The 19,728-nt window shown below is 50.6% G+C and overlaps 8 protein-coding genes across 8 annotated transcripts; 4 read left to right on the plus strand and 4 right to left on the minus strand.

The window, feature by feature from the left end:
- Nucleotides 1–573: 573 nt before the first annotated feature.
- On the plus strand, nt 574–2,781 carry HO133_010709 (uncharacterized protein; the record flags this gene model as incomplete). Its single annotated transcript, XM_037301561.1, has 1 exon — nt 574–2,781. The coding sequence occupies one exon, from the start codon at nt 574–576 to the stop codon at nt 2,779–2,781; it is 2,208 nt and encodes a 735-aa protein (XP_037153195.1).
- A 98-nt stretch (nt 2,782–2,879) lies between these two features.
- HO133_010710 (uncharacterized protein) lies at nt 2,880–3,907 on the minus strand (the record flags this gene model as incomplete). Its single annotated transcript, XM_037301562.1, has 4 exons — nt 2,880–3,115; nt 3,265–3,494; nt 3,556–3,588; nt 3,672–3,907. 4 exons carry the CDS (start codon nt 3,905–3,907, stop codon nt 2,880–2,882), a joined length of 735 nt encoding a protein of 244 aa, XP_037153196.1.
- A 367-nt stretch (nt 3,908–4,274) lies between these two features.
- Nucleotides 4,275–4,778, plus strand: HO133_010711 (uncharacterized protein; the record flags this gene model as incomplete). The annotated part of the gene is made up of 1 exon (XM_037301563.1): nt 4,275–4,778. The coding sequence occupies one exon, from the start codon at nt 4,275–4,277 to the stop codon at nt 4,776–4,778; it is 504 nt and encodes a 167-aa protein (XP_037153197.1).
- A 333-nt stretch (nt 4,779–5,111) lies between these two features.
- Nucleotides 5,112–8,345, plus strand: HO133_010712 (uncharacterized protein; the record flags this gene model as incomplete). Its single annotated transcript, XM_037301564.1, has 1 exon — nt 5,112–8,345. The coding sequence occupies one exon, from the start codon at nt 5,112–5,114 to the stop codon at nt 8,343–8,345; it is 3,234 nt and encodes a 1,077-aa protein (XP_037153198.1).
- Nucleotides 8,346–8,926: 581 nt separating this feature from the next.
- HO133_010713 (uncharacterized protein) lies at nt 8,927–11,996 on the minus strand (the record flags this gene model as incomplete). Its single annotated transcript, XM_037301565.1, has 7 exons — nt 8,927–8,966; nt 9,186–9,966; nt 10,086–10,930; nt 11,073–11,201; nt 11,249–11,508; nt 11,558–11,794; nt 11,850–11,996. The coding sequence occupies 7 exons, from the start codon at nt 11,994–11,996 to the stop codon at nt 8,927–8,929; spliced, it is 2,439 nt and encodes an 812-aa protein (XP_037153199.1).
- A 1,164-nt stretch (nt 11,997–13,160) lies between these two features.
- HO133_010714 (uncharacterized protein) lies at nt 13,161–14,808 on the plus strand (the record flags this gene model as incomplete). Its single annotated transcript, XM_037301566.1, has 4 exons — nt 13,161–13,616; nt 13,686–13,818; nt 13,872–13,886; nt 13,940–14,808. 4 exons carry the CDS (start codon nt 13,161–13,163, stop codon nt 14,806–14,808), a joined length of 1,473 nt encoding a protein of 490 aa, XP_037153200.1.
- A 1,011-nt stretch (nt 14,809–15,819) lies between these two features.
- Nucleotides 15,820–17,472, minus strand: HO133_010715 (uncharacterized protein; the record flags this gene model as incomplete). Its single annotated transcript, XM_037301567.1, has 2 exons — nt 15,820–16,461; nt 16,513–17,472. The coding sequence occupies 2 exons, from the start codon at nt 17,470–17,472 to the stop codon at nt 15,820–15,822; spliced, it is 1,602 nt and encodes a 533-aa protein (XP_037153201.1).
- A 393-nt stretch (nt 17,473–17,865) lies between these two features.
- HO133_010716 (uncharacterized protein) lies at nt 17,866–19,136 on the minus strand (the record flags this gene model as incomplete). Its single annotated transcript, XM_037301568.1, has 2 exons — nt 17,866–18,997; nt 19,048–19,136. The coding sequence occupies 2 exons, from the start codon at nt 19,134–19,136 to the stop codon at nt 17,866–17,868; spliced, it is 1,221 nt and encodes a 406-aa protein (XP_037153202.1).
- Nucleotides 19,137–19,728: the final 592 nt, after the last annotated feature.

Here is a 19,728-nt window from a genome sequence, read left to right on the forward strand (position 1 = left end):
TGCACTGCTAATTGAGCATGGGGACTGAAAGAATGATAATAACAAAAATCCGGAGAGGGCATGGAGAAGATGCTACTTTCTTTTCCCCTTTCTCCTCGGCAACGCGATTTCAACGATTTTCTATCAGGGCTTGCGGAAGACTGTCGGCAAGTGACCGGAGCGGGGCTGGAGCCAATTGATGTGGGGAGGGTGCTCATGCACGCAGAATGTACTGATAGAGCATGAGAGCGCAAAAGTATTGCAGAACTCGCTATTGAGAGACAATGCTTTTCTTTAGTTGCATCGGAGAAATCTGATAGGCCCAATGGTTGGTTTAGGATCTATCTCAAGCCCAAGGATCTAAGGTACCCTCACTACCTTATCCCCGCCACTAAGCCTAGTCCAGGGTCGGCCGGTTGAACTCCAACCTTACTTACTTTATCTTACTTTATCTAATCTCTCTGCACTTGCCGAGAGATCGCTAAGTCGCTAAATCCTGTGCTCTGCAAACTCGGAAACAAACATCCTGATTCTTGACTGTGCTGACGGTGCGCTCCCTTCAAACGCTCGATTGATTGCACCCATACAATAGGCATGGCGCCCACCGCCTTGACCCATCCAGAAGTTGCAGGAACTCCTCCTGCATCTGAGCAAATTTTGCTTTCAACCCTCGAGTCCGCTCCCCACACCTTCCTGCAGCCGACTCCAACCCTCCGCGCAGCATCTCTTGCCTTCGCAAAACGCTACCTCGATCCCCTTGCGATATCTACGAGTGTAGCACAAGTGCAACGGCAGCAAGTCAACAGGCGGAAGCGGAAAAGAGGGCACTACGATGCCGACGCCTCCCGGAAACCCTTACAACTTACCCAAGTTTACTTGGAAGGATTAAAAGTAGAGCAAATTTGGGAGCAGGCAAGAAGGATTTTAGATGCAACCAGATCCGAGCTGGAAAGATCGCTGCCAAACAAGTCTCAAACACAAGAGACGACGAGTCTGCCCAAGGGACTAGCTGGTGACCCAACGAGTAATAGGAAATCTGTCGAATTTCAAGAATTTGATGAATATGGCTCCGAAGTCGGCATCTCAAATCCAGATGAGCTCAATGGCGAAGACGATATGCCTCTGGGGGAGTCAGACGTATCCCTTGATGACTCGAACCAGCCACCACTAGACGGTGAGGCCGCAGAATCCGGCCATGTTCTCGACGATGGCGATGAAGACATGCTTGACGGAGAAGGTGTAGGCGAAGAGGACGACTCGAATGAGCTGTCAGAGTCCGACGAGGAGTCGAAAGAGATTTTTCATCCGGACAAGAACGGCCTCAATGATGGCTTTTTCTCCATAGATGATTTCAATCGACAGTCAGAGTTTCTCGAGCAACAAGATGCTCGCGGAGAGAATGACGGCGCTGCAAGTGACGAGGAGGATGTAGACTGGGACGTCGATCCTTTGGCTGTAACATCGCCACATAAAGTAGGTCGAATGCTTGAGGATGGAACAATGGAGGGATCTGAAGATGAGGAGAAGGGTCCTACGTTCGGCAATGTCGACTTAAATACCTCAGACATCTCAGATGACGATGATAACTCGGCGAACGGAGCCCAAGTGGACGACAACGGAGCCATGAATAATACCAATGACATCAAATATGCCGACTTCTTCGCACCTCCACCAAGCAAAGCTTCCAACCTTTCTCGCCGCCGTGCGCTCCCCAAGACTCAGCCCCCCACCCCACACGCAACCGAAGACGACGTCCAACGGACCATATCTGCTGTCCGCCGCGACATCTTCGAGGACGACCTCACACCTGACGAGGATGAAGCTCCGTCTGATGCAAACGATCGTCGCTCCTCTCATCAAAGACGTCAGGCGGCTCTCAGAGCTGAGATTCGTCGTCTCGAAGCCGCCTCGGTGGCCAAACGTGACTGGACGCTCTCTGGTGAAGCACGTGCTGCTGACCGCCCTATCAATTCTCTGCTAGAAGAAGACCTTGATTTCGAGCGCGCGGGCAAGCCGATTCCTGTCATCACGCAGGAGGTGAGTGAGGACATCGAAGCGCTAATCAAGCGGCGGATACTTGCCAGAGAATTTGATGAAGTCATCAGACGACGTCCTGGGAATTTGGCGACCGGAAATGGGGATGTGAGGAGAGGACGATTCGAGCTGGATGATACCAAGCCAACGCAAAGTCTCGCGGAAATGTACGAGGCTGAGCATCTCAAGACTGTCGATCCAGAAGGATACACAGACAAGCGAGATGAAAAGCTTAAGCGCGAACATGCCAAAATAGAGCAGATGTGGAAAGATGTCTCTGCGAAGCTAGACGCGCTGAGCAGTTGGCACTATAAGCCTAAACCGCCAAGCGCAAGTATCAACGTGGTGGCGGATGTGCCAACGATTAGCATTGAGGATGCTAGACCAGCTGCTGGTGGCGAGGTGGGTGGAGAAAGTATGCTGGCACCGCAGGAGGTCTATAAGCCGGGTGAAGGAAAAGGCAGTAAAGAAGAAGTCTTGAAGAAGGGAAGTGGTCTACCAATTGGACGGGAAGAAATGACGAGAGATGAAAAGGTTAGGAGGAGGCGGAGAGAAAAAGAGAGGATTAGGAAGGCTGGGGGGCTGGCGCCGGCGAAGGGCTTGGAGGGCCGTGGGGAAAAGGAGCAGGAGAAGAGAGGCGTGATTGGGGACCTGAAAAAGGGCGGCGTGAGAGTGATAGGGAAGAAAGGCGAAATCAGAGATGTGGAGGGAAAGGCTGTCCAAGGACAAGTCGCGGTCGGAAAGGGGGGTGGCGGCTACAAGTTGTGAAAGTTATGATCATGACAACCGAACTCCTGACCTGAACCGAGATGCTCGTTCTCTAAGTGTCCTATTCACGTACCCTTGTACCAACACGGTCATGCGGATCATAGTCCATTTCTTGTTTGGCCCGCGCCTAGGATTGACTTTCCCTTTTTTATCTCATACAGGAATACGCCGTCCTTCTCCCACTCCTTGATCTCATCAACCTCAAACAACTTGCTCAACTTGCGTATCATGGCCTTATCCGCCCTCCTCCTCTTTTTATAGCAGAAATAACATACGGTGTCATTTCCCATCAATGCTTCCATAGTGGCTGTCAGCAAAGGCACATTCGACTCAACTGATAAAGATTCGGCAGTCAGCATTGCTTATTTGAGACAGAATTCGAGAGCCATGAGACACATCTGAGGAGCAACCCCTCCTCTATGGACACGTCTCAAGGCTCAAGATTGAGGTCGGTTCAGTGTTTTTGACTCCGAGAATACGTACGGTAGGAGCAGTCCGCCGCTAAGAGAATGTCTGCTGGACTGGGAATCGTGGGAGATATTGGATGGCCCCAAGATAAAAGATATGGCAAAACAGTAGTCGAGTTGCCGAGATTGGGCGTGTTGAGATCAATGTTGTGCTGTAAAAGGGAAAGCAGCGGCGGGTGACCATCAGTCAAGTGGATCGTGGTGGTTCGAACGCCGGTGGATTTGAGACCGATCGCGAGTGCAAGGCTTTGATCGATCCGTCAGTGCCTCAAATGTGTGAAAAGGAAAAGGATCACGGAAAGCATACCCCACAAGGCCGCTGCCAGCGCCGAGCTCAATTCTATCCAGGGGCTTTGGTTAGCATAACCAGATACTTGCATTGTGGTACGCGTGAGGAGGAAAGAAACATTGGAGCGTACAAACATCTTCTTGCCTACTATCTCATCCATCTTGTTGCGGAGTAAATATTCCGCCAGAACTATGCCCGCCGGCCACAGCTTCCCTCCACATTCTGTCTCGTTGGTCTGAAGAACGAGAGGCGGACACAGAAGCCCGTCGAATGCGAGGATCACTTCTTGCGATGGTGTTTCGTCGGTAGAGGGTACTAGGTCCTCTGAGATGGACAGAAGTGAGAGCTCTTCCGCCAAATCAGATGTCATGACTGTTGACAGGTTACAGTGGGAAAGCTTTATGCCGAGGGGGGTAGTATGGAGCCAAGGAGCGGAATGACCTCCGCTGCTACGAAATTAGCGCGAAATTGCCGGCACAACGTACAGTACTTTAGCAATCGTTCAAAAAATGGTGACCCCACAGATCCGTGTTTTTCAACCAGCATATTCAGAAAGATCACGCCTGATGGCTTTGCAACTCCAAGCCCAAAATATTTCGCAGAGTCGACTTCGTAGTTTGCCACATTCCCAGGGAAATCAAGTGTCAGAAGCGGCGTGTGTCTTTGCACCTGTTTCGACTTCTCTTTGCCATCAACATACGGTTTCGTGGTGATATTTACGTGCTCGATTTTACTCAATGGCCAATGTGATTATCAAGTCCCTGCATACAGGCGGAAAGCTTCAGGTAGCGAAGGATGAGTTGATACACCAGGTGCAGCACGTTGAGAAGAAAACCTTTTCCCGACGCGAAGCCATGGACTTCACCACTGAACTTCAGAAACGAAATATGGACCTCGTAATCATCGTTGATGATGCTGGCCTATCTACACCGGCAAGGCCAAGAATGGTCGCTTACATGGTCTTCGTCCATCTCAAAGCTGGGAATGCTGTCCTCCTGCACAAGATTTGTGTTTCGGAAGGATACAGACGCCGAGGCATTGCCAGGATTGTGCTAGAAGTTCAGGCGGAACGATTGAAGAAGCAGGGATGTACTAAGATCCAGCTCTGGGTGGACGAGGGAAACATCCCTGCGAGACGTCTATACAAGGTGTTAGGCTTGGAAGAGGTGAGCCGAGTCAAGGACTACTACGCCGTTGGGCGAACAGGCATCCAAATGCTTTGGGGATTTTCATCAGTGTGATTGAAAGCTTGTTGTCTGGCCTCTTGCTGAAGAATGCAGCTGGGCCAAGGGGTCGCGTCTCGCTTGCATGAGTTTCGCGATTTACATTCTGGTAGAGAAAATGGGACGCGTCCAGCCCCTTCCTAGATCACATCCAGCCCCTTCTCTCAAGTGATTCCACAAGTGAACGTTGGCAATAACCTCCCAGCTTTCCGCTCGCTATCATGGGATCCTTTCTGAGCCTTCTGGGGTTTCCTGGTGTGTCAATCATTGCAGGCCACCAGAAAGATGCGGTCGCCTGCTTTATGTCTAGACGATGTGGTTTGAACGCCCCTTGCGGACGTCCGACGCATGATGCAGCAGCCACCGGCAACCTTGAAACACCTGCACAAAGCCGCTCTCCCCGTCCTCCTACTGGCCTCCTCGGTCTCAGTTTATGCGACTCCCAGCATCAATTTGCCCATCAACGCGCAAGTCCTTCCTGTCGCCCGACCCAATCAAGCCTACAACTTTGTCTTCTCGGACTCCACTTTCAGCTGGGCTGGAAACTCCATCGACTATAGTCTCACGAACGGCCCAGGATGGCTTCAGCTGAACAGCTCAAGCAGGGTCTTCTCTGGAACACCTAGATCTGCTGACGCTGGATCTTTCGCCGTGGGCCTGGCCGCGACTGACGACACTGGTTCAAGCTTAATGTCCGTGACATTTGTAGTGTCTACTGATCCTGGACCTGGACTGGGTACTTCAGTCGCAGAGCAGCTCCCCGCCTTTGGCCCGGTTCCCAGCCCCGACAGTCTCTCACTTGCACCCTCGACTGCACTGTCGCTCTCTTTCTCTCCAAATACTTTTACGAATACGAGCGCAAACACTGTATATTATGCTATATGCGCTAACAATACGCCTTTGCCGTCTTGGATCAACTTCCATCCCAGCAGTCTTACCTTCTCCGGCACAACGCCCTCATCGACCTCTCCATGGGAGCTTCCTCAAGTGTTCCAGATACAGCTCATAGCTTCAGATGTGATTGGATTTACAGAAGCCGTCGCAAGCTTTCAATTGGTTATTCAGAGCCATCTACTCATTTTTGGAAACAGGTTGCATGTCATAAATATCACGAATGGGTTGCTGGTAAACTTCACTGGTCTTCAGCATGATCTGACTCTGGATGGTCAGCCGGCAAGTTCTTCTGAGCTACGCGAAGTTGTGGCAAGCACGCCACCGTGGATGTCGTTCAATTCTAGTACCCTGACCCTATCCGGCACACCTCCCGAAAGTGCAACTTCGCAAAACTTCTCCGTGACTGCGAGCGATGTTTATGGGGATGCTACGAGCACAATCGTCCTAATCCAGAACACCAACAACCATACGAGCTCCCTTACGAGCTCCTTTGCAGGGCCTTTTGCCACAGTGAACGCCACGATAGGAGCAGTCTTTACGTATGATCTCAAGCCTGAGCTCGTCTCAGATTCCACGGCGGACGTTGCGGTAGATCTTGGTGCGGCATCTGTATGGCTGAATTTCAATTCGAGTTCCCTGAAGCTCCAAGGCCACGTCCCCACGGACTTAAAGCCTCAGTCAATCCATGTCATGGTGACTGCAACACATGGAACGCAGAGCCAATCCCAAATCCTCACGATTGACTTCCAGAATGCAAGCGCCTCGAGTGCACGGACCACATATAGCCACAGCATTTCTCCCAAAGCTACGTCTGGCTCTACAGCGAGGGGCAACCAGACCGGAAATGCAACAAGCTCAGCCAGCAGGCCCAAAAAGCGTTGGGTTGCTGCAGCGGTCATAGTGCCAATATTCGTTGGGTTAGGATTGTTGCTTCTCTTATGCTTCTGTCTTAAGAGAAGGCGGCAACGAAAAGCAAACAATGGTCCGTTACTCTCGCCGAAATGGAGGATATCGCGGCCGATTCTGGAAAAGGATACTCCGAACGCTGAGGTAGGGGCAGAGACACCAAGAGTGCTGGCCATCAACCGAAGGAGAGCTTCTTCAATGGCGTCCAAGGCACCATGGTTAGACTTTCTAGGGTTTCAGACATCAGGACATAGCCCCCGCGGGTTAAAATCGCATCTGTCAAGTGGTATTATCGGCAGCACAGAGCACTCGACAGGGCCGGAGTCTGCGGGGTTTCCTTGCTCTGGAGGAACAAAAGAAAAAACGGTGCCAGATGTCAGCCATATACCAGAGAAGCGCACAATGCGAAAAGCCGGAATGACATCCTGTGGACTAAAAGCACCCACATTGGCTGTTCAAAGGCTATCTGTCATAATCGACGAATCACCGACCAAGAGACACTCGAAACAAAAGCAACGGGGATCGAATCTGAGTTACGATACTGCCAGCATCTTTTCAAGTCAACGCCTCAGCGGGATTGGGCATGGACGTAACACTTTGAGTCAAGGTAGCAGCAAACTTCGTTTTAGCAGTAAGGGCGTAGGCCATGGCAGCGGTCTTGCAAGTGGACCTCCAGGCTTTGGAATTGTTCGGAACTCCTGGCGCAATCTCAGTCGTAGTACCTGGGCCTCCACGGACGGTTCTTCAAATCCGGGACTCGAACGAGAGGCCACCATCGGGAAATTTCCGTGGAATACTCGGCCCCCGGCGTCGAATCCTTTCGGCAAGGGTTCCCACTCCCAAGTCATTCACGGATTCCCGGATAACGAAGGGTCTCGCAAGCCAACACTCAGGCCAGTACTGTCTCCCACACAAGGCAGTATCAGACGAAAATCAGGCTCTTCTTCGCGGTTTCAATCCAATCTCCTCAAGGCCGACCCTCTTCAGTCTTTCCACAAACACCGTCTGCAACAGCGGAGTTCACGCAATCCACTTTTTTCTGCTGGCCCCTCATCGTCCCGCATATCTTCAATTCGCGCATCGAAGACAGCGCCCTTACAGATACCCTCGTCTGAGTCAGGCAGTACTGGTAATAATGCTGTGTCTGAACGTCCGTTCACACCTCCTAGAGAGGACCTTCAACGGTCCTATTTCGAATCCTCGTCCCTCGAGCCGCCAATGCGATCAAGCCCCTCCCGATCCTTCAGCTCTACAGCCTCACCGCGACGCCAGAAGAGCTATATCAAGTACCACTTGAACGCGCGCGCCCTCTCTCCTCAAAACTTCAGCCGCCCCTCGCGAATGAACAGCAGAGGAAGCAGCTGGGTCTCTACTAGCAGCGACTCAAAATTCGGCAGCGCAGCTAGCGAAGCACCTCCCTTCAACGGCTTCGGCGAGGATCTGAGAGAAGAGACAGACGAGAATGGCAACAAGCGTTGGCTGCGCGGTCACCCTAATCCGTTAGGCACCCACAGGTTGGATGTTACAGACCAAGAGTTGATTGACCGACTCAGAGTCAGTGGTCACGTCAATGCCGCGCAACGCTTGAGCTATCTGATGAGAGCGCAGACGGATGGGAAACCAGACCATGGTGCCGAGAGCGGCGACGAGGGTGGGCAAGTCAAGATTGGTAGTTTGAAAGGGAAGAGGTTAGGCCAGAGCGCGGGGCTGAAGCAGGGTGATCCGGGTAACATGAGTATGAGGGGGGATATCGGGAACACGACTGCGGGGGGTGCTTTCATATAGTGTTTGGCTGTGTACTGTCCACTTATCCATAGGTCTTGCCTATCTAACGAATTTTTGTGATCCAAAGAGTCTCCCATAACAGTCGTGCCACCCATGCAGTGATAAAGCTTCTTACGACTCAGAGAACGCTCTAGTGTTGGGTAAAGCCGCATCTAGTCCTTGCACCATCCACCGTCGTAAGCCTGAAAGTAGAAGCCCATATGCTGTACGCCACGCTACTGATGCCTCTACCGCACGGAAGACGGTGTTGTGTGGATTCATCGTTGCAGGTCTACGCTATTGCGAAGGTCACGACGGGAACATCGATTGAAAATGTATGGAGAGGATGTGCATACCTAGGATAGACCGACTATATACATGATCGGATGTGACAGAAGTTGAAAGGACAGAACAATGTACACAAGTAGTACTATGTGCGAAAGGAAGTATGAGTAGAATAAGTATGTACGTGATGGATATGTGCAGGGGAGGAACTGTGTGACGGGAGAAAAGACGTGGGTGATATAAGAAATGTGCACGTAATAGGGAAAAGATATACAGGGGAAGGAGGGATCAGGTCAACGCCTCTTTTCCCACCACTTCTAACCAGCACCTCCCATCCCCGCGGCAAGCGCCAAGTACCTACGCAAATTTCGGAGTCAGTATAGTCCTTTTTGTGTAACAGATCGAGAAACGAGACATATCTGAAGAGCAAGAATATCCTTTCACTGCCAAAACATGGCATTTCACCCAAGTAATAAGACAAATCTGGGGGGGCGAAGGAGCTTTCTGCTCCCGAAATCTGGATCGTGGCCCCAATTTACTACCAAAAGGAAAGGGGTTACCCCGAAAAGTACGTACCAGGTCAGGCTCGCTCCGTCATCCAGATACTGAGCATCAAAGCCTGGTCCAGTAAGCCAATTCCAAGACTTGGCGGGATCGATAAGCGCCAAGTTCGAATACAGGATACCCCTCCAACCCCCAGTAACGTTGTTGACGGGATCGACGCAGTCATCACAGAAGTACGTGTTCCACTCCTCGGTCACGAAGTTTTGGTTCCTGATATAAGGGCTAGAGGGGTTGATTGGGATCATGTGTATTCCTTGTATATACTCGTCGTTGGTGCCGAAGTAGGTTGTGTGGTCGACTTTATTTTCGAATAGGATGCCGGTGTTCTTGTTACCGATGAAGTTAGCAGGTTGATTGGCATTGGTGGATTCGAGGAGAAAGTAGTTCTGAAAACTACGTTTCTGAACGGCTAGCATCAAATTCCCACGAGCTTCCATGGCTGTGTCACCAATGATCCTTCCCCATAGTTTGACTGCGTAACTGAACAAGGCGTCTTCGGATGTGGATTCTTGGTCCTTCCCGTCGCCGCTATCAAACAAACCCTTAGCCCAGGAGTGCCCGTGATACCAGTCAAAGCTACGGGAAACGGGGAAGTATGGATCGTTAGAATTAGGGTTACTGGCATCTCGTACGAGAGTATTCACCCAGTCTCGGTGTGCGGGCAGCCAGGCTGGATCGAGGTAGGCGATAATACTGGCAGCGTACACAAAGTACGACCAGTGGAAGTGATGATCGTTGTAATAGGTGTTTCCAAAATCGTCCCCACTGTTTCCTGTGATGTACGAGGCCGTAGCTGGATCATAGTTTCAGAGTCAGCATTGCCCATCCGAGGGGATATGGTGAGCCTTCAAACATGTCTCAAGGCTCAAGATCTGCTCCAGAAGAGGAAATATGAACTCCGAAAATACGTACATACGACGCCACCCCATTGCGATTCATACACGAGTGGGTAAATTTGAGTGTTGTTCGCGAAAAGTTCGTAAGCTTCCTCAAGCTTCGCCAGGCCAGCTTGGGCAGTCGAAACGTCTCCGGCTAGGTCGTGAACGGCGTATATCGCTGCTGCGAACTTTGCCAAGGCTTTGCCGCTATAATACATGCTGTTCAGATTCGACTGAGCATTCATATCCTGCGAAAGGTCACTGATACCTGCGTTGTCGATCGCTGTCATTGCGGCAGCCGGGATGGTGTTGGTAGAAGCAATGCTAGCATTCCAAGGGGCAAAGCCGATGTCAACAGGCATGGACGGTTCCACCATTGTCCATGAGTCTCCGATAACACCAGTAGCAAGTCCCTTCGTGGTCGTTTGGAGCTGGATTGCTGTCTGACCTGCGCTTGTGGTCGAGTCCATAGATTGAAGGTGATGAGGAAGTGCCATCATGATGAGCCTAGCGCCATTAGCGGCGACCTTGGTCCAGCTCAGTGAATAAGATCCAGAAGCTCCGTCGACGGATGCAGAAAGTGTAGCTGTCGTTGCGTAGGCACCAGCAGAACTGTCATATGAAGCTTCCTGAGCTGCTACGTCTCCAGGATTCTTCGCAACTTGAATTATTCCAGAGAAAGATCCCGATGCTACCAATCTGGTGGTGTTCAACAAAGTGAGGGCAAGGCCCGAACCGTTATTCGCTGTTGCGTACAGAAGCCATGTGTTGCCATCATCAAGGAGCAATTTGTATTTCGTTACACCTGCAGCAGGAGAGGCGAGTGGCGTTATGGCATTGAAGAACACGCTGGTATCAACGAAGGGAGTTGCTCCATTACTGGATCATAATTTCGGAGTCAGCGTTGCCTCTTTGAGGGGGCATATAGAGCCTTAGGACATAGAGAGAGCAACGTCCCAGAACATGTCTGAGGACTCAGAGTGCAATCCGAAAAGAGACATATGGACATGGAAGCACTTACTATATTGCGGTGACAAACCCCATGCCCTGCACCATCGGAAAGCTGATGGCAGGGGTCGTAGCACCACTCGGTACGAGGTTGACGTTCGCAGAGAACGCAGTCAAAGTGTCAGTGGTCAAAGACATTCCCCTTCTCGAGTCAGCAACCAATTACATATTTGACGGACCGAGACTTACGGGCCCAGCTCCGCTGCAGAGAAGATCAACGATTGGATCCCGATCGGATTGATGTAGAATTCGACCGGGTCTGCAGTTGCATTGGGCCCGTAGGCCCTTTGATATGCTTCGTCGTGGGTGATGCTGAGACCGTAAGAGAATGCGTTGCCACCGCCCTGGCTCCAAAGAAGAGAGTATGGGTGTGTCCAAACCCCGTTGAGCTGATCGCCAAGGAAGAAGTTCGCATAAAACTTATTCGTCTCCGTGGGGCCTTGGTTCGTCTAAAGGTTGAGTAAGCTAATGATCGGCCCAAACACTATACTAACTTACGATGCCAAGTTTTCCCACGGGGTGGTCCGGCCTGGTCGCAAAGACCGATGGCGGAGCTTCAGTGCTGATTGGAGAGGCGAAAACGTTGGACACAGTGGCGGCCGCAATTAAGGGTTTCGCTTGTGCTATGGTCTTATTGGTGGCAACGGATATGGTTGAGGAGGGTGAAGGGATGACTTCTGTTGGAAATGGCTGCAGATGGGGATGGCCAGCCGTCTCAAGCGCGACGTGGATGATCTTCAGAAGAAATCAGCAAACAGCGCCATGCAAGGGCTAATAGGAACAGACTAACCCCTCTAGTACCAGGGGCCTCTGAAGGAGAAGGTAGACTCTGCACTCCTGCCGCGAGTATGTCGTTTGGTGTCTGCGCTTCGAGAAGTGGCAGCGCTTGCGTCCAGCAAGCGGCCTGCAAGACTGTCAACAGCGACAGGGGTTTCATAATGTATAAGAGGGGAACCAACAAAGCTGTCTTTGCAAGAGTACTGACAGAGTGGTAGCCAGGACAGGATTTGAGCAAGTAAAGCGTGGAAAAGAGCGAGTAGCTATTAAGGAGAAGTTTATATATAAAGAGCGAATGTACACTACCCAGAGCTTCGCGTTGCAAGCTCTATACTCTCGTCACCATCCTGTGGTCATGTTGGAAACTCAAGACCGAGCATGGCCTCGCGGAAGAAGATCAGCTTCCTCTGTAAGCACAAGTATGGCGGTCCATGACTGGCCTGCCAGGAGCTAGAGAGCGTGACGACCTTCATCTTTTGTCTTTTGTGGAAGGCGGTTATTGTGGTCAAGGAAAGCTGGTAAGAAGCTGAGAGACTCGATGCACCTGTGACAAGAAAGAGCAAGGAAACCAAATCCAGATGACCATGCGACTATGAGTAGGCAAAGAAAAATATCAAGGATCAAGTGAGAATTGTGTTAAAGTACGAGAGTACCTCTAGGGAACCCTGGCGCATTCAGTTTGCGGGGTACCGTCACCAGCATAATGTCCTTAAAGTAATCACAGAGCCGCCTTTTCGCAGGCCATTGCCCCGCGCCGACAATAATACTCGTACGAGAGCATGAGCCAGGGGTGGGCATCATGAATGGTGTGGCATAGCCTTCACTGTTGCTCCAACCGTTGGCTTTGATGTTTGTCGCCGAGAATTGAGATATGAGGGTATTGGAGTTGTCGGGTGAGATTGCCGTCTCGCTGCCCTACTCCCACTCACGACATGCTGGCATCAATGCTGCAACTTCTAGACGAGTATTCCGTAAATGGGACAAGATGCACATGTGCCTCAAACAACGTCGCGCATAACATCTGTTCCATGTCTACCCGTCGGAATGCTGACTTGAACCATTCAGGAAGCTGTTGGATCCATGGACCTTGTTTGGACTCGGAGCTACCCCAATTTTCGCACAAAAGCCCCGCTCTCGCTCTCTAGTGCTCAAATGTACAGATAGCGTCGCCGTGACCGGCCGGATACCTAAGGTACCTTATGTTTATTGATTCGGCCTCGCTTGGTTGAGTCAGGTGCTACCTTCTCCATCTTCATGTTTTTAGTTCTGCTGTATTAATGTGTCCACAGTGTGACGAGGTGTTGGCTGTGCTTGATGAGCAATCATGTTCCTATCTTCCTCTAAGTCCGAGGTCGAAGGAGAAGGAGAGGGAGAGCAGAAAGACTTCCCCGCCTCAGTCCTAGAAAACTCGTTGTCGAAAGCGGTTCACGGCAATCCTTCGGCAAAAACGAGCAACCATCACCCATATCTAGATGTGCCACTTCAGTCCGCTTTTGCGAGATCATCCGATACCTTGTCCGACCTTTCTACCTACTCTGCAGACAATGAGAACGAAAGATGTACTGGACGCCTGCTCACCGTGTCTTCGGCTGGGCGATTGCTCTCAAGCTCTCCCGCACCATCGCCGATGACATGGAAAGAAACGTTTCGGCTATCTTGGGCCAGTAACAAAGGTTTAGCCTTGGTCATGTTGGCGCAACTTTTCGGTGTTATGATGAATGTCACAATTAGACTACTGGAAACAGCTGGAACATCTGGACCTGGAATGCATCCCTTTCAGGTACGCCCAGCCATGTTCCTGATATTTCCACCGGACACTCTCGGTTTCTGAGTCTTACAATCACAGCAGATTCTGTTTGCTCGAATGATTGGCACTCTTGTCCTCAGCGGCATCTATCAATGGTGGGCCAAATTGTCACCCTTTGGATCGCGGGAAGTCCGTGGACTCTTGATTGCACGTGGGGTGGGTGGATTCTTTGGAGGTAAGTGGAGGTACCATTGGAGAAAGCGCTCAGCAATCGCTGACCGTGAGCAGTATATGGCATGTACTGTGAGTATGAAAACTCCAACTCAGTCTCAGATCTATGGCCTAATAGGCTAAAGATTCACTGCAATACCTGCCTCTATCAGACGCTACGGTGATCACCTTCCTTGCTCCAATCGTGGCTTGCTGGGCCTGTTCATATCTCCTCCATGAGCCATTTGGTGGCAATGAGCAGGTCGCTGGCATAGTCTCCTTTCTTGGAGTCGTCCTCATTGCCCGACCCACATCTCTACTTCCACATCGCTCGGACGTGCCGCCTGTAGCAAGTGGAGCCGGCGATGGATTACCCTCAACCAACGTCACCATGCCCGCCGACCTCTGGGGACCCAATCATGTAACATCAGCACAGCGTCTCAGTGCCGTGGGAGTTGCCCTCATTGGCGTTCTCGGCGCAGCTTCTGCGTACACTACCATTCGCTGTATCGGCAAGCGCGCACATCCCCTAGTCTCTGTGAACTATTTTGCAGCCTGGTCCACTCTCGTGAGTACCGTGGCACTCCTTGCAGTACCAGGCATAGATTTCCAACTGCCCGCCAACCTGCGGCAGTGGATTTATTTGGTCTTCCTCGGCATCTGTGGGTTCCTCATGCAGTTTTTACTCACGGCAGGCTTGCAGCATGAGAAGGGCAGTCGAGCGACCAACATGGTCTACACGCAGATGCTGTTTGCGCTTGCTTTTGATAAGATTGTTTTCAACACGACGCCAGGGGCATGGGGTATAGCCGGGAGCAGTCTCATCTTGGGTAGTGCGCTATATGTGGCTTTGCACAATAATAATAAGAAGAATGATACCCAGGTTCGAGGAGATGTAAGAGGCGACGAAGAACTGGCATTGGTGGGAGATGATGCTATTGAGAGTGATTTTAATAATGGGACAGGGCCACTCAGAGGTGTTCAGGAAGTACAGCTAAGGACGCTCAGAGTGTGAGAACATAAGCAGAGATGGTCGATGAATGGATATGGGGTAATCGCGAAACCATAGCAAAGGAGAAAACACATATTTAGATAAACGATAAGCTTGATATGTATACCGCCTCTTGTTGTAGACAGGCTTTGAGAGAGTTACAGCGGTCAAGAGCCACATTTACTGACTCCTTCCCGTCAGCTCCACAATACCCATCACCTTATTTCAATATCCTTGGGTTTCCACGAACGCCGTAAGGTAATCGATGTGGTTGAAATGTTGGGTTTGGCAATTCGCTCCCTGATGCGCTACCATTATCGTCCGGGTTCCTCTAAAATCTTTGTCAATGATCTCCCCGACTGAATACGTTATTGTTGTGTGACTCGTCTGTGCCTACTCTATGTATATACATCCTGAGCGAGAGCTTCAATGTGTAATTCAGACTTGTGAGATAAAAAGAAGCTTAGCCGCATTGTAAACGGTCTTCAAGTAGTCGCTTTCAGCCGCGAAGGTAGTTTCCTTAATAATATACTATCATGGTGGTGAGCTCAATAGTGACATTTAATGACATCTCCAGGGCTGTAATAGCTGTATACTCTCTTTCTTTAGCTACACACCTAAAATTCTTTCTTCGCCCCTACCTTAAAATTGAACCTAGCCTTGGAACCTTTGGGTGCTGTCCCCAGGTGCCGGGTCAAAGCTTGGGACTTTCTTCTGAAGACTAAACCATCATCGAGGGAGGATCCTGTTCAAGAAAGGCGCACTTTTAGGGTGTGTTGGGTCTCAAAAGGACGAATTTTCGGGCGGTGGACCCGGATAGTGTGCACCCGGCAGGGTAAGATACCCACCAGATTGAGAGGGTGTGCTAGGGGTGTGTAGAAGAACTTGGGACGAATAACTGAAGAAAAGGGGTGTGCGGCGATCATCTCCCCACCCATCTCTGCTTTGCAGTCCAAAGCAGGTCGTTCTTCAACTCAAGGAACTAGCTTCTGCGACTGATAAGTGCAAAAGTGATTGCATAGAATCTTTCCTTCTTTATACATCTCTGAGTTTAGCCCTCCTCAAGCTCTCTTCGACGCCATACGAATCCCTTAACAGGTCTCGCACATCTTCCAGGCCCAATCCTCTGGTCTCTGGATAAATTGCCCAACAGCACACCCACCCAACGATGCAAATCAAAGAGTATATTGCAAATGTCCAGACCGGCGTGAGATACTCCATCATTGGCAGAAAAGTGAGGCCAACAACAAAATTACTACCCCAATTCGTAGCAGTTGCAAGTCCACACCCCAAGGACCGAACGGACAATGGAAAGAGCTCGCTTTGCTGCCAGGCGATGTTTCCGAGTCCAATTGCGTACCCACAGACATATATGGTAATTGCAATGAGGATGACCACAGCCCAAGGACTTTGAGCGACACCAGGCGTTGAGCTGGCAGGGCTGTGAACCCAGCTAGGATGGCCAAGGTATTCGTATGAGACTGAACTTGCAATGAGACCCACGACCATCACGGGTATCGAGAGCAACAAGAGGCGTCGACGACCGACGTGGTCAATTGTTATGAGAGCAAGTAAAGTGCAGACGAAGTTGGTGACAGCAATGGACAAAGACGTCAAAGTTGGGGAGTCAAAGTCTAAGAGTGAGAAGATGGTTGCCGAAAAGTACATCAAAGAGTTCTGTACGAAGTCAGTTACAAAGTCTCAATATTCGTAGCGAGACCGCCATACGAAGCCACATAGCTGCTGCAGTCCTTGGAGCAAGCAGGCAATCGTCAACGCTCTTCTGTTGCCACCGACGCAGAACAGCTCGGCGAATCTGTTCCGTGGCCGAGTGAGCCATGTATGAGGTTGGTTCCCCATTGCAGAAGTAGACATATTGTTATTTGTGGCTTCTTCCTCCACTATCTCTGTCTTTATGGCATGCAGTACCTCCTCAACGGCGTGGTCTTTCCCAGCGGCATAGACTTTCCGAAGTACGTTGCGAGCTTGCGGTGACCTCCCATCCTTAACCAACCACCTTGGACTTTCGGGTAGTACAAGCATCAGTCCGAACTGCAACACCGCGGGCACAGCTCCTAAGCCTACCATCCATCTCCAGCCATTCCTCTGCATAGAGAGAGCGTACCCTATGATATAGGCCACGACCTGCCCTGCGGTAATGAACAAAATGCTTAGAGTGACCAGCTTTCCCCGGAAAGGTGAGGGCGAGAGCTCGGAGATATACAGCGGGACCACGAGGCTTGCTCCCCCAACGGCAAAGCCGACGATACTTCTCCCTACTACCATGCCAAATACTGAGGTAATGCCAGCCTGACTCAAAGCACCAGTGATGAAGAGGACATCTGCAATCAAGATGATTGGCTTCCGTCCAATCCTATCAGCCAGTAGTCCGGCGACGGGACTGGCAATAAGAGCACCCAGACTCGTAGAGGAGGTGATCAAACCTTTGTCGAGAGTTGTCAGGGGATGCCCCAAATCCTTGCCGATCGAAACAAGGGTTGAGGAAATGACGCCAGTATCGTAACCAAAGAGGAGGCCGCTGATACCAGCAGCAAAGGTAAGCGCCCATATAAAGGCACTCGGTGATGTGATATCGCTTTCTTTGAAAATATCATCCTCAGCATGACCAGAGAATCCATGCTCGTCGCCCTCAATCAGAGGGGCATGCGCTCCGTTGCGGACCACCATATCAGACAATTCGATATTTGGGTTTGCCGTATCTGCGTTGCTAACGACATTGCTACCAAAGCGAGACTTATTATCCTAGATTTACCGTCGTTGAGTGATGCCTTACAGAAAGTCCTTACAGAAAACAGATGGAGCAGGCGTTGGTGGCACAGGGTCAAATCGATACTGCACTAAAACCCTTGCACTAAACCCCTCTTAGACTCATATCGAGCTGGACGTTCACGAATCTTAACCATGCCCTAGGGAAACCAGAAGTTTGTGAAGAAAACGGAGAGACTGATTTGATCTTAAGGGATAATTTACGTAAATTTGACGAGTTCTAGTTATGTATCCTATTCCCAAATTGCTTTTGATGCCACTATGCCCATACACAACCACCACAATCTCCGCATCCTAGAACTTTACGCCAGCATCACCAAGACCTTCCTTGAGAGCTTTCAATGCTCGCTCGATGTCATCTCTCTTCGGGTCTGTGACACTGACACCCATATGGCCAAATCGTATGTACTTGGCCGCAATTTCTTTATGCAGACCTCCTGCGAAGATTACTCCTTTCTTGAGAATATTGGGCAAAATGTCAGCTGCTTTGACGCCTTCTGGTAGATAGATGGCCGTCATTCCATTCGCTTGATTCTCGGGTTTTGTGGCTAGCTGTTTCAGCCCATAAGATGTCACGGTTGATTTGATTCGCTGTGATGCTTCACGGTGGACAGCGAAACGTTCGGAAAGTGGACGCGATAAAATTTGCGTTAGAGCGGTGTGGAGAGCGTTGATGAGTTGAGTTGGCGGAGTTGCGAAGTAAGAGGCCTTTTTTGCTTCGTAGTTTTGCATGACTTCAACCGTATTAGCTTGAGATGAGCTTGAGATGAAATTTTTGGCATCATGTGAGGGATACGTACTCGGCAGCCAATTCTTGAAGGAAGCGAAGTAAGACGACGGTGGAGTTTTCCTATTCTTGAACGTTGCCATAGCACGCTCAGAGCACATCAATATTGAAAGACCAGGCGGGCAGCCAATGGCTTTCTGGCTTGCGGTCAAAACAGCATCAATGCCCCATTCATCGAAGCAGATTTCCTCACATCCAACGCTGCATACACCATCAACAACCACCAAGGTCTCGGGACTGACTCGGTGTACTAGCTCTGAGAGCGCCTTGATCTCGCTTAGAACGCCTGTAGAGGTATCGACATGCGTAACGGATATTAGCTTATAGTGCTTCTCCTTCAACGCCTTCTCGACTTCTGGTAGCTGTGGTCGGTCTCCAATTGGCGCTTTCAGCTGTGTTGCTTTGACGCCATATGTCTCGAAGCATTCAGCGAAAGAGTCCGCGAAATACCCTGTGTGCAGAACAAGCGCGTCTTCACCTCTTTCTATTAGGTTTGCTGCGACTAGGTCCCAACCAAGTGTTCCACTGCCGGATATGACAAAAGGCTGAGAAGCCGGGTTTGATGTCTGGAGGAGCTTTCGAAGCATTGTAAGAGTTTCGCCGAAGGTGGCGACGAAGGGGGGCCCGACATGGGACTGGCTGCGGAGCTTCAGTATAGGGCAGTCGCTACAATGGGACATCTGGCGGACCTGAAGTGTCCCATAGATGAAAGCACAGCATCATCAAATTCAATTGGCCCTGGAATCAACAGAGCAGGATGTTCTGCTTGATTTGACATGTTGATTCTTCGATCTTCTGGTGAAGCGGATTTTGGTGGGTCTCTCCGGATCGGTGTATACTCAAGGTCGTCTTGCTTGCCTGCTTGTCTCTCGGTCGAAAACGGAGTATTGATCTCTAGAAGGGGCCTTTGCTCAAGGTGCCTCGATATTATCGAGAGTCTTGCGCGTGGAGGAGCCAGAGCTAAAGAATGGAGGGGTCGTCGGCAGAGGAGAGTGGGGAATCTCGCGGCCAGGATGACGTCCGCTCAGTGCTGAATGACTCGAATGAGAGGGTCTGATTCGAGAAGATTTTGATGTAGTAATTCGTACAGAATTGGGGAGAACAGACATTGAAGATTTTCATCCCGTGACGACAGGCACATCGAGGTCTGGATTCCCCGCAGAAAGATTTTCGGCAGGGATGTTGGATGTTATTCATGTACCTGTATTAACACTGCAGCTCAACACGCCCATTAGTATTTGTTGAAGCAGACTCCACAAGTAATGCTATCTATTTGAGGACATCTACCATCCGAAGTCGGCATGAGGTCGCGTTGAAGTCAGCAGGCAGCCTCCTCCTCGGACGTAACGATATCTCGACCTTCAAAGAGC

The sequence above is a fragment of the Letharia lupina genome (assembly GCF_014066315.1).
Source record: "Letharia lupina isolate WasteWater1 chromosome Unknown contig_9, whole genome shotgun sequence".
Taxonomy (NCBI): Eukaryota; Fungi; Ascomycota; class Lecanoromycetes; order Lecanorales; family Parmeliaceae; genus Letharia; species Letharia lupina.